Here is a 13,373-nt window from a genome sequence, read left to right as displayed (position 1 = left end):
TATATGTGTGTGGGAGGGTGGTTTTTCTTTTGTTCATTTAATTTTATTTATTAATGTTAAATTGATAATTCTGAAAAAGTTTCAAGGATAGTGTAAAATTGCTAGATAATTCTAAACCAGATTTCCAAATACCACTATTTTATTATGTTACCTGCTTCTGATCCATTTATGCCCAAATTTATCAAATCTTTCTTTATGAGTAGTTAAGAATAAGTGGGTAATGTAATGTGTACCATTACTCCTAAAGTATTTTCAAGTATTTCATATGTAAACACAGTGCTGTTGCAAATTCCATAAATCCACTTGATGTAGCATGATTATATAGTGTATTAGCCTTGTTCATATTTTTACTAATTTTACTAAGTATGTTATTCACAGTAAAAAAATGTATGGTAATGTGCTGCATTCAGTTCTCATGTTTATTTATGTTTCTTACTATGAAACACTTTTAATTGTTCTTTGTATCCCATTGTAATGAATTTTTTGAAGAATAGAAGCCAATAATTTTATGAAAAGTTCTCATTTTGAGCTATGGCAATAAGCAAAATAAGTAATAAGAAAACTTGTAAATTGATGTTTGAGTCTCTTCTACATAAATGAAAATTGGCTTTGACTTTTTTTCCAAAGAAGAAATTTAAATTATATATGCTAGAGAAATTAATCACAAAACACACATCTTTCTTAACTTCATGCACAAGAATTTCTATACCAAATTGGACAAATCTAGTGCTACAAATATTACCTACACCCTGTGGCAATCTCCTCTCTATTTTCTGATGGACTCCTTTGGCTTGCACATATGAGAGAGGACATGGGTTCTTGTCTTTCTGTTTCTGGCTTATTTAAGACACCGTGTCTTCCAGTTCCATCCATTTTGATGCAAATGACAGGATTTCGTTCTTCTTTATGGCTATACATATAGCAGTTATACTTTATGAATGTGTCTTTCAGTGAGCAGCTGGGGTGATTCCATACCATAGCTATTCTAAACTGTGCCACAACAAACATGGGAATGTAGGATTACTGAGTTTCATAGTGAGTGTAATCTTGGCAGCTATTGCTGCTTAATAAATTTTCTCCCCGAGATATCAATTCAAGTAAAATACATTATATTTTCTCATGATTTTAAGACTCATGAATTTGGCAAAGGCTCTTGACAGTTGCTTCTTGGGATCTCTCATGAGGTTGTGCTTGTATATCTTTTGGAACTGAGGTCTTTTGAAGGCTTGGCCAAGATGGGAATCCAGGATATTTTATTCACATGGCTGGTATCTTCATGTTCACTTAGGCTGCCAACAGAATCACATAAAAATGTTCTCTCCCACATGATAATCTACAGAATAGATTTCCCACAAAGCAAACATCCTACTAAGTCAAGAGGAGGAGGCATGACTTTCTTAGCTAGGTTCCTAACTCAAGCCTTGCTGGCTTCACTACATTCTGTTGCTTATAGAGAACTAACTCACCACTGTCAGCCCAGATTGGAGGGAAGGTGTAATGGACTGCACAAGTCAATGGATAGAGTATCACAGAATTTATGTATATTATTAAACACTACAGGTGTATTGAATGTTCCACTTTATGTATTTTCTAATTTCTACCTTGCATTATCAAACCAAAGTTCAAATATTTTCTCTGAATTGTGGAAGCAATAAGGGGTTTGTTAGGTGGCAGTGAGGGGAAGAAAATAGAAATATAGTAGACAATGAGAGATAGAGGGAAGAAGAGGAATAGGAAAAGGAAAGACAGTGGAATGAATCTGAATGAAAACATCACAGTGAATCCCACCAGATGTACATCAATAAGAATGTAACTGCAATAAGGTATATTCCATGCTTGTATAATTATACCAAAATGGACTCTTCTGTTACATATAACTAAAAAGAGGCAAGATTTTTTTTTAACAAAAATAGTGGCTTTAACTACCTAAAACTTGTAGACTATTAGGAGTCTCTCACGGGGTCTCTTAGTTCCCTATCGTATTTCCTATTATTTTTTTTTCTGTGTGTCATTCTGCATTTTCCATGTTCTTCCACTTACTATTTTCATTTTGTGCTAATCTACAGTGTTGTTACTCTTCTCCACTGGTTTCTTATTTTTAGTTTCTGACTTTAAAATTATACATAACTCTCAAATATTTATTGGATATTTTTTATAATTTCTCGGCCAAGATGCATATCCTATGAAACTTTTAGCAAGGTATTTTGCTTCATCCATGCAGTTAATTTAGGGTAGATCACCTTAAATAAAAGTGATTGAGGTGGTTAAATATTGGGAATCATCTAAAAGAAAAACTCTACTTTCAGTTCACAAAATATGATATCAGTTATCAAGATGTTTAAAAAATTCTACCTCTTTGGCCCAAACTAAATTGTACTTGTGTATTCCCAGGGAAATCAGGCAAACATGCTGAGATTTCAGAGTTTCTCCTACTACCTTTGAATAAAAAATTCCTATAGGGCAATATAGCTGATTGTAGTTTTTCTTTTCTCTAAACTTGACTTCAAAAATCTTGCTGCCCTGGGAGCTATTCAATGCTCTCAACAGCAACTGATATATTTCAAAGTATAGGCTTAAAAAAAAAAACTTTGGCATAATGAAAAGCAGAAGTCTCAATTAAAAAATCAGCTCTGAAGAAAGGAAATTGATGCTTCTTTGTTATAGCTTTCACCTCAGATGTCATCAGTAGATTATTAAGTACTTTAAATCAGTTTCTTGCTCTCTAATCCCTTTTGTAGGAAACCAGACCCAGCTGCTGCCCCAGTGCAATGACTCCTGGTCTGACCCAGCAGACTCTGCAGCCTCAGAGGGCTACACTGCCAATTTCTCAGGTGAGCAAGACCCTCAGCACCTGAGCCTTCCCATTCCCTGTGCAAATGCCCACTGACTGACCCTGTCTCTCCTCAGACAGCAGACAGCTCCGCCTGGTGGATGGGGCAGGGCTCCTGGGGCTCCATCTGTGATGACAGCTGGGACCTGAGAGATGCCCACGTGGTGTGCAGACAGCTGGGCTGTGGAGTGGCCCTGGAGGCCACCGTCTCTGCTCACTTTGGAGAGGGATCAGGGCCCATCTGGCTGGACGAGCTGAACTGCACAGGAGAGGAGGCCCATGTGTGGCAGTGCCCTTCCCAGGGCTGGGGGCAGCACAACTGCAGGCACAAGGAAGATGCAGGGGTCATCTGCTCAGGTCTGTGCTGCACACTGTGCACAGGTGGGAGGAGAAAGGGGAGGGTCTGCAGGATGGTGTCTGATCCCCAAGGCAGCAGTCAGGACAGGGCAGAGGAAAAGAATACTCCTTGTCTTCTGTCATTCTTGATAGTGTTCATTTAAAGCAGTCATCACTCTTTTATTACCTATGGGTATGACATTCTGACACACTGAATTAGTTTTCTACTTCTGTGGTAACAAGGTAGTATAGACTGAGAGACTCAACAAAACATATATGTCATCTTACAATGTGAAGTTTAGAAGACTGACCTGGGTCTGTCTGGGCTATAAACAAAGTGTCATCAAGCTGCAAGAGCTGAATCTCTCTGAAGACTCTTTTCTTGCCATTTTCATTTTCTAGAAGTTGCCTGAATTCCTTGTCTCATGACCCCTTCCTTCTTCAAGCCAACAGCATTTCAACACACTGAGCAACATGTTTCTCTGATGAGGGCCAGAAATAATTATCTGCTTTTGAGGGCACAGGTCTAAGGATATGATTATGTTGTACTCACTTATTAATCCATGATGATCCAGGATAATCCATGAAAGATTTATTTTTAATCATATCTGCAAAGCCCTTTTATAATAAGGTAAAATATTCACAGGCTCCCAGGATCAGTGAGAGGACATATTTGGAGCTCCACTATTCTACCACCCCTCTGTCCATGTTCCTTTTCTAGGATCTATCAAGTCGTTCCTCAGATAGTAAATAAAGAGTTCAGGTCAATGTTCCTAGTCAGAGTCCCAGGTCAGTGTTCCTGCCTATTGATTTGCTAATGTTATATTGTTGTAGAAACAGAGAGGTACACATTAGAAAAAAGGTTTAAAGAACATAACTTCCAGTCTTCCACCTGGTGGGCACTTTTTTAGCAGAGTTATCAATGAATATTCACTACTTAGGAATAAAGAAAAAAACATCAATAAGACTTCAATGTTCACTGAGCCCTGATGTTTCCCTTTCCATTTCAGAGTTTCTGGCCCTCAGGTTGGTGAGTGAGGACCAGGAGTGTGCTGGGTGGCTGGAGATTTTCTACAACAACACCTGGGTCAGTGTCTGCCACAGTCCCATGGAAGCTGTGACCTTGTCCGTGATCTGCAGACAGCTTGGCTGTGGGGACACTGGCACTCTGGATTTCTTGATTCCTTCCAGAGAAGGTGCTAGACCCCACTGGGTAGATGGAATCCACTGTCGGGAAACTGATATCTCTCTCTGGCAGTGTCCTTCTGACCCCTGGAAACACCAATCTTGCTCTGCAAAGGAGGAAGTTCATATCACATGTACAGGTGACATACTTGCTATTTCTATGTGTTTGTCCTATGCCTATAGGTTGTTATTAGGTAAGGTTCACATATTCAAATATAATGGATGAGGTGAAATAAGTCTACAAAATGAATACTGGATAGAGATTACCTGATCCACCTGTCGTAGTCTGGTTTCAAAGGCAGATGTAAGGAAACCATTGATAATAGCAATTTATGTGAAAAGAACCAGAGACTCTGAACTGAGAATATGGGAGCATGAAGTTGTACTCTGATGAACATTCTTAGCAATTAGCTCATGCAGTCTTTTTTTAAAAATATTTTTTAGTTTGATGTGGACACAATATCTTTATTTTATTTTTATAGGGTGTTGAGGATCGAACCCAGAGCCCCACGCATACCAGGTGAGCATGCTACCACTTGAGCCACATCCCCAGCCCTCATGCAGTCTTGTTATATTAGTTAATCTGTATTTCCTTAGTGAGAGAGTGAATGATTGGACCTGAGTTATACACGTTGTTTGCTATGTGCTCTCACTTTGTTCCCACAGACACAATCAACTTTTGGTAGGTACCATGGTGATCATTTATTTCACATGAGGAAATTGAGGTTAGGAGTAAACACTTCATCTTCCTCACAATTTCAATTGCGTGAATGGCAACTTGGGGAATCTAATACAGTAGGATGTTTACTCTGAAACCCACCACCAGAAAACCTCTGTTAGTTTGTTGATGGTAAGTTAATTGAATGATTTATAGGTAGAAACTTAATTTCAGGCAGCAGGACCAATGCAAGGAGGAAATACCGCTGCAATTTGCACTCCAGCCTAATGAAACACACCATGCATAAATCTGAGTGTCATGAAGGTAGTGTAGGTGTTGTGGAAATATGTACATTGAGGAAGAGAGAAATCATATTTAAGTTGAAACCTAAAGAACGACTAGAGGTCCAATGCAGAAAGAAAGCAGAACATTGGGTCAGTGTAAATATTGAGGTAAGAAGAGCATTGGTGACCTTGAGGTACTGATAAAATCCCATCATGAGCAAAGCAGGAGGAGGGTAGGAAGAGAGATACATGATTACCTGGATGCATAATAAAATCTAGAGTCCTCCCCAAGGCATGGGTCCCATAAAAATCCTGTTGAAAAGCTGTTAATTTATTTTTCATCTGCACTTAATGGGGAATTGCTGTATAATAAGGGGCCTGGTCTCCCCTTTTTTTTCTCTTGAATTGACCTCCTCTCAGGCCATGTCATCTTGGTTGATACTACTGCCTCTAAGCCTTTATCCATATCCTACTGCAAACAAGTATGCCCATTCATCCCTGTCCCAGAAAACCTTCCATGGGGCTCATTGGAAATTGGAGCCTATCATCTTCTAATATTTTAAGACCCATAATGTCCCATTTAGTTTTATGTTCTGACAAACACCTGGCTGTCCTCTGAGAACAATGATGTCCTTATTATTGGGAGGGCTCTGTGCTTCTCTTTCAATGGGATATTTCTGAGTCAAATCTTAGAATAAGTCCATTCCTGCTTTACTTTGTCATTTTCAATAATTTATTTTCTTTTTTTTTTACCCAGGTCCAGCTACTTGAAATTTGCTCCCTGAGGTGGCTGGTGCCACCACTTCTGTTGTTGTCATTTTCCCGACTGATTGCTCCCCCTTATCCAGGAAGGCTGCAATACCAGTCTCCCCAGGCTCCTCTTTCTCCTGTTCTGCTGCCAGGATAATTGAATACAACTGAGATAACATCCTGGCCTCTCCATCCCTGACTTTCTCCCTTTGAATCATCCCTCATACCCCCATCTGCTTTATGGCCACACTATTGACCATCACTAACTGTCCAGCTTGAGAACTTGATTGCATTGTTTCTTCTCTGACTATTGCTACTTCTCCTTGTGGCAAATATTCTTGATGCTCCTTTCCCAGATATTTCATCCTCATGCACCTTCCAAATGTTTTCCCCTATCAGTTTTTCAGTTTTCCACTCTCTTCATGAATGCACATGCTTTTCTTACCCTGATTAGTCAATATGATGCCCCATTATAGTCCTCCCTGCTTCAAGTACACTCAACTCCACGGTTTCCTCTGTCAGTCAAAGACAAAAATAATATTACCACTTAGTTAATCCCACCAGGGGATTAAGTCACTGATTTGGTTAAGACTCATAACCCAATCATTTCTCTTCTAAAACTTCTTGCAGTGTCCCAACAAGAGCTTTCAGGGGACACCTGTCATCCAAACCATAACATCCACCATGGCTTGTGTGAGGCTAGGTCATGGCTAAAATAAGGTACCATCCTCATTGTAGTGTCTGGTGGTATAGCTCAGTGGCAAAGCACATTCAACCTGTTCAAGTTTCTTGGCTTGATCAACATCATAACTCAGAAAGAAGAAAGTGAAAAACAGCAGTATCTACCACATAAGCACAAATCAGCTATATAAATACAGTATTAATCAATTAAACTCAATAACAAGTAAAATAGTAGCAATAGATTAGGCAAAGAATAAACAGAATGAGAAAGTAGATTAATAAAAGGAAATTAATTCATTATTAATTATGTTAAGAAAAGATGAGAAAGAAGTGAAAATCCATCTAAAGAATTTAAAAATGCATTAAATACAGAGTTATAAGGAAAATATAATTATATATATATATATATATATATATATATATATATATATATATACATAAATTAAAATTCATAAAAAATTCCTTCCAGACAAAATACTTGCATGTAGACAACCCTTTCTTGGTCATTTAACATTTGAATCCACCAGGAATGTAGGGCTGGTTGCCTAAAAATGAAACCAATCATAGTTCCTTTGAGTCCACATCAAAATGAACTAGGATATGGTGTGATATGCTGGCTGCACTGAGCTCCTCATTTCCTGCCATGGAAGTTATGGGAATATTGATGGGGCAGGCCATATTCATGCTGGACAAATTCTATTTGCAAATCTGGGTGCATGGCAAAAAGTCAAAGTCACCACAAGCCCTTTCTTCAGTAGGTTCTGGACCCAACTGGTGGGCACACAATACTGAGATCTTGATTGCATTGTTCTAGCCATGGTGAATCCCTGGAATGCCTGTAAAAAGTGGTGTAAGCTATCAAACCACTGAGCTCCACTCTGGAGATGGGTCATGGGAATGGGGTCAATCACCAGTTGTGGTCTCTTAGCTCTCAGATATTACTTGCATGTGAAACCACATGAGACTGGAATCACTCCTCCTCACGTAGAGAAAGACCATTTGTCAGTGAGGCCTCTAGGCCCTTCTGTGCCACTAGGTCAGTGTTTTTGTGGAAGTCAGTCTTTCTATCTGAGACTGTAGGTTTTCTTCCTTCACACAATCACTGTGGAGGGTGACCCAGGGACCTGGAATTATGATTAATCCATATTTTATAACCCCAATACAATTTATCCCCTACAATAGGACCCTTGTCAAGATAACCCCGGGTTATAGCACTCTGAGAGCTTGCTGAGCAGTGTGATGGACTCAGACTTCTCTAAAACTGTCTTGTTGTGCAGGAGGAGTCCCTCTTGGAATATCTCCTAAAACTTGTTCTAAAACTTGTAAGAACCATGTGTTTCTCCCATGGTTATCCATTACATGGTTACAGCTGGAGTTGAAGTTGTAAATTGCTTTATACTTTTCTCTGGGCTGCCTTAATGATTCTCCATATCATTAACATTTCTCGTCATTTCTTTATTGGTTCCCAGTGTTTTTCCTCTTTCTCAGAATACAGTTTCCCTTGTGTTCCCTGACTCTTTTCACTCACATAGTCATAAAAAGTGTACTTCTGTTCTGCTATTTAACTCCTCATCAAGAACTCCTGGCAAGAAGTCCAAGCAGAGATTAGATATATTTGGAGGAACAAGTAGCATTCCATCATTCCTAGTGTCATTTGGACAATGTCAATATCTGACATCATCTATTCAGGGAGGTTGCCCAATCTACCTAAAGCAAATGCAAATTTAAAATTACATACCCATATTTGAACTATGAAGGCTAGAACCATTAATGAAATATATTGCATTAACTATAGTTTGTCTTATGATCCATTTATTTTTCAGTCTTAATGTGTATATATTACATTTTTTTTTTACTGGAATCATGGCTGTCACCTGAGGCTTCTGATGATCTCATCCCATTTCTTATTCCATCTCCTGTGCTCTGACCCTTCCAATCTAAGGCCATGGATCCTCAAGCATATATCTTCAAGAAGCCAATTCAGATACTGGCCCATTACAGAAACTCTTAGAAATCATTCAGAAAAGACACATTTGGCTACTTAAAGTAGGAAATCTGGCATTTCTCAAAGTTTTATTACATAATATACAGAAGTCTACCAATAACAAGTTTTATTCTGATCAAATCTACATAATAACTTCTACTGAGACTACTTACTTGAATACATTGTAGTTAATTCCCTCTTTCTTATTTTTTCACAATTAATTCCCATACATGTGATGGTAGAAATTAAGGATGGAACCCAGTGCCTCACATGTGTATAATGAATGACTAGTATAATGAATGACTCCATGTCTTACACCACAAGCACTGCATTCTGAAAGTAGATTCTCCAAGTGCTTTGTTGAGAGAAGGTGTACCACATGGCAGTAGAACCCTTCTCATTCTCTTTGACAATACGTGACATCATTGACACGATTCTTTCTCCTCAGAGAGCACACAGCTCCGCATGGTGGATGGTGGCAGTCGCTGTGCAGGCAGAGTGGAGATCATTCACCAGCATTCCTGGGGCACTGTCTGTCATAACAACTGGGACTTGAAAGATGCAGATGTGGTGTGCAGACAAATGGGCTGTGGAGTGGCCTTCAATGCCTTGCTCTATGCACAATTTGGAGAGGGATCTGGGCCCATCTGGCTGACGGACCTGGCGTGCACAGGATAGGAGGATTACCTGTGGAAGTGCCCTGTCCTGGGCCAGGGAGAGAACAACTGCAGGCACTCTAAAGATGCAGGAGTCATCTGCTCAGGTATGGTCAGTGCATTCTCCACTACCTAAGAGAATGGAAAGTTCCAGGAAGTAGTGTCTGATCCCTGGGGGAATAAAGGATGAATTGTCCAGAGAGAAGTAGGATGTCCTTCCCTGAATTAGTGGATTCAGGGATAGCATTGGATGATGATCTTCATTTATTCCTGTCCTGTAAATCTCTACTATTGTCCTTTCCCTTCTCAACTCTCTTACTTGAAAAGTTTTTTCTGTAGAGTATTTCAATTTAAAATCAATCTTCATAATTTTTTTCTCCAGTTTACTATTTTTTTAGGATTACATACAAAATTAGCACACATACTCTGTTTGCAGCACTTTTCAAAGGACAGTCAAGAATGAGGCCCTACTTTTCTCAGTTGAATTCAGTGTTTGTATATGTATGGTAAGAAGTATTTTTGCACTGGGTTAGTACGTGTATGGGCACGGGGATGGGATTAAACACATCACAGGGGAGTTTATGGATTAAGGGAAAGTTGCAATTCTGCTTTCCAGATTTCGACATCAGAATTATCAATTCATTGGCAGGAAGGGCCAGAGAATAGTGAGTGAAATGCCCTGATTCACAATTTCTCCTCTCTCTACTACAGTAGAATCTCTCTGCATTTCTTTTTTTAAGCAACTTCTGTATAGCTCATCTTGGAAGGTGAATTAAACACTGTGCTCCCAGATCAATGTAGGAAGCAATAAAATATTAATATATATTTATTATGGTAAGAGATTATGTAGTTTAGGACTCAAGATCAAGGTGTTTATTCAGTGATCTACCACAAATACACCACATAGACACACAAAAAATGGATTGATATGAGAGAATAATCAAGCTGTTTGAAAATAAAAGGTCCCAGGTAAAAGCTTCCTTTTTTAAAAATATTTTTTTTAGTTGTAGATGTACATAATACCTTTATTTTATTTATTTACTTTTATTTGGTGCTGAGGATGGAACCCAGTGCCTCACATGTACAAGGCAAGTACTCCACCACTGAGCTACAACCCTAGCCCAAGTGCCAGCCCAAGTGCCTGCTTTTTTGATAATAAAAAGAAAAGGAGACACCAGTAGGCAGTTCATAGCATTTAGGGCCTTGGTACCTCCCCAGTTCTGTGTTGCCTTGGCAGGCCATGGCCTCAGAGTGTGACATAGCATTGCAGCATTTGTGGCCACAGGACCACCCTCCTCCTTATTGCTTCCCAAAGCACCAGGCAGCACACTATGGAGAGACTTAAGTCTCTGCTTGAGGGTGAAAAGTCCAGAATTGACCTGTAAACTTTGAGCTCTTATCATTACATATTATAATAGCATTCTCAGGGAAGAAAGCTAAAGATTCTCAAGGAATCAAGAGGAAAAAATAAACAAACAACACATAAGGGTGAACTTATTCACCTGATAGTGAACTTCCCAACAGGAATCATGTAGACCAGAAGTGAGTGCCATGAGATTTTCATAGAACTGAAGAAAAAAAAATCTGTCAATCAAAAATATAGAACACAGCAAAGCTGTACTGTACAAACAAAGGAAATACAAATATATTAAGTCATTATCAGACATCGCCCCCCCAAATTATCTTACAATACAGAAATCCACTGCTGAGTATACATTCAAAGGAAATGAAATCAAGATATTGAAGAGACATCTGTACTCCCATGTATATGGCAGCACTACTGACAGTAGCTAAGAAGCAGAAACAATCTGTGTCCATCAACTAACAAATGGATACAATGAAGTACATTTGCATAATGGAATACTCTTCAGCCAAAAAAAAGAAGAAGAAGAAGAAGAGGAAGAAGAAGAAGAAGGAAAAAAGGAATGAAAACCTTGACCTGAAAATCACTAGGTTAAGTGAAACAACTCAAGCCACGAAGGACAAGAGTCTAGTAATCTCATTATATGTCAAATCTGAAAGAGTTGATCTAATAAAAGTTTAGAAGTTTAAACTAGAATTGTGATTACTATAAGATGGAAAGTGTAGGGGTTAGAAATGTAAGACTACAGACTGATCAATCACTTATAGGTTTTACTTAGATAGGAATAAGAAGTTCTGGTGTAGAGTTGCACAGTTAGGTGACTGCAGATAACAATAAGAAACATTTCAAAAAGCAAGAAGAGAGCATATTGAAAATTTTCACAGAAGGAAATAAACAGTGTTTGAACAAACAAGATAACACAATGTACACATGCATCAATAAATCTATTTACTCCATTAATAGATATATTATTTATGTTTGGGGTATCAGTTGAAATATATTTAATTTAAATGAAAAAAGGAGGAAAATGCTACAGGTGACAAGATATGGGGGAAGGTTATGTAGTTTATATGTGATAGATTCAATAATACAAGAGAGGTGCACTGAGAAGTAAATTTGATAAGAATGAGAAGGGATCAAATAGAACATTCTGAGGAAGACAGAGGAAGCTTATAGTGCCTGGGCTTAAGACCCTGGTTTAGGGTGGTGACTCTGTGTACATTTGTGTGAATTCTGTACACCCTCACTATATAAAAGAAGAATAATTAATTGTAAGAATGACTCAAAGATGAGGTATTGAGGTGAGAATGTGGGGAGAAAATGCCTTGTGGATGATACCTTTTTAAGACATGAAACTTGCCCAACAAAGCAATATATCCTTTAAGCAAAGAATCAGACAAGGATATATCCAACTATAAGTTTTAATTTACTCTAGTGAGAATGATTCATGTGAATCAGTGGACCTCTGCAAATGCATTTTTGTTTTTCTTTTCCCAACCAGATCTCTCATATAGTTCAAATGGTTTAAATGGTTGGTTTTGGTCTGCATTATTTCCTTGAAATAGTCATACTCAACACCTAAAAATATTTCTGGAACATAGCAAATTCTGAAAAGAAATTAGTATTTTGAATTAAAAAACAGGGAAGCGACTCTCGATACTCTCCTTGAGTACCTGTCTCCTCTATCAGCCGGAAAGTTTAGATTATGTCTCCTTTGAAGATCTCTTTGCCCCATTTTACCTTTCCTGAATACATACATTTTTGCCAATTTCTGGTCCTCCAATGATCACTCTCATTATCCTCTTCCTGTCCCTCAAAGGGAAGTTCATGCTGCCACCTCTGGCTTTCAGAGATGACTGAGAAGCCAAGAATACAGAGCAAGTTTGGTTTTCAAAGAAGATACTAGGATCTATGTGAACCTCTGCCTGGCCAATGTCTCCACATCTGATAGAGACATTCCCATCCACTCAGATGACACAGTCCTGTGCCCTAAAGAGTACAGTAGGATTGTGAAGTCATGGATGAGGAAACAGATGGATATAGAATCAAGGCTTATGATCAAAACCCTATAGAACTGGTTGTATGCAGATGAGTCCCAGCTATAGGCAGGGTAGAGGAAGCAATCTTGGTCTTAGTGGAATAAATAAAGGGTAATCTTGAAGAAAGATGTTGAAAATCAACCTGGCCACCCTGCCTCTTTCGTTTATCTGGATAAATCTGAGCCCAATGGTGATGGGAAGTGAGAGAGGTCATTTCCACAAGCTGAAAGAGCCCTAGATTTCTAAAAGATGGGATGTGGAGAATTGGGGATCTCCCAGGAGCTGATACGGGTACATAAAGAGTAGTTTCCTGGAGCCCAGGTCCCTACAAGCGCTTCTGGGACTTGACTAAAGCATTTTTCCAAATGAATCCAGTTTGTAACGTGGAGGCCACCTCTTTGAAATAAGAGTAGAGATGAGGCACCAAGGAGCAAAGAACATGATATATCCTTGATGATGGGCTGGAGGATGGAGTAGGGGGCATCTGGGATGTGGGGAAGTTGAAGCCAGAACTGTTGCTTAGAGGCAGAAATGAGGTCATGGTGGAATGATCTGGATGGCACGATGTTTCTAACCTCTAACAAGTCACTTATTCTTACCAGGTTCT

General features: G+C 38.9%; 1 protein-coding gene across 1 annotated transcript in view; it reads left to right on the top strand.

The window, feature by feature from the left end:
• The window catches only part of LOC308658154 (scavenger receptor cysteine-rich domain-containing protein DMBT1-like), a gene marked incomplete at both ends in the record, with an annotated part of 184,480 nt that overhangs the window by 23,131 nt on the left and 147,976 nt on the right, over window positions 1–13,373 (top strand). The window contains 6 exon segments of the mRNA XM_081310777.1: window positions 2,739–2,831; window positions 2,908–2,932; window positions 2,934–3,187; window positions 4,177–4,491; window positions 9,157–9,383; window positions 9,387–9,471. Coding sequence (XP_081166903.1) covers window positions 2,739–2,831; window positions 2,908–2,932; window positions 2,934–3,187; window positions 4,177–4,491; window positions 9,157–9,383; window positions 9,387–9,471 — 999 coding nt within the window.

Source organism: Spermophilus citellus (genome assembly GCF_964194105.1).
Source record: "Spermophilus citellus genome assembly, chromosome: 10".
Taxonomy (NCBI): domain Eukaryota; kingdom Metazoa; phylum Chordata; class Mammalia; order Rodentia; family Sciuridae; genus Spermophilus; species Spermophilus citellus.
Note: the sequence above shows the minus strand (reverse complement) of the source record. Positions and strands in the feature narration are given on the sequence as shown.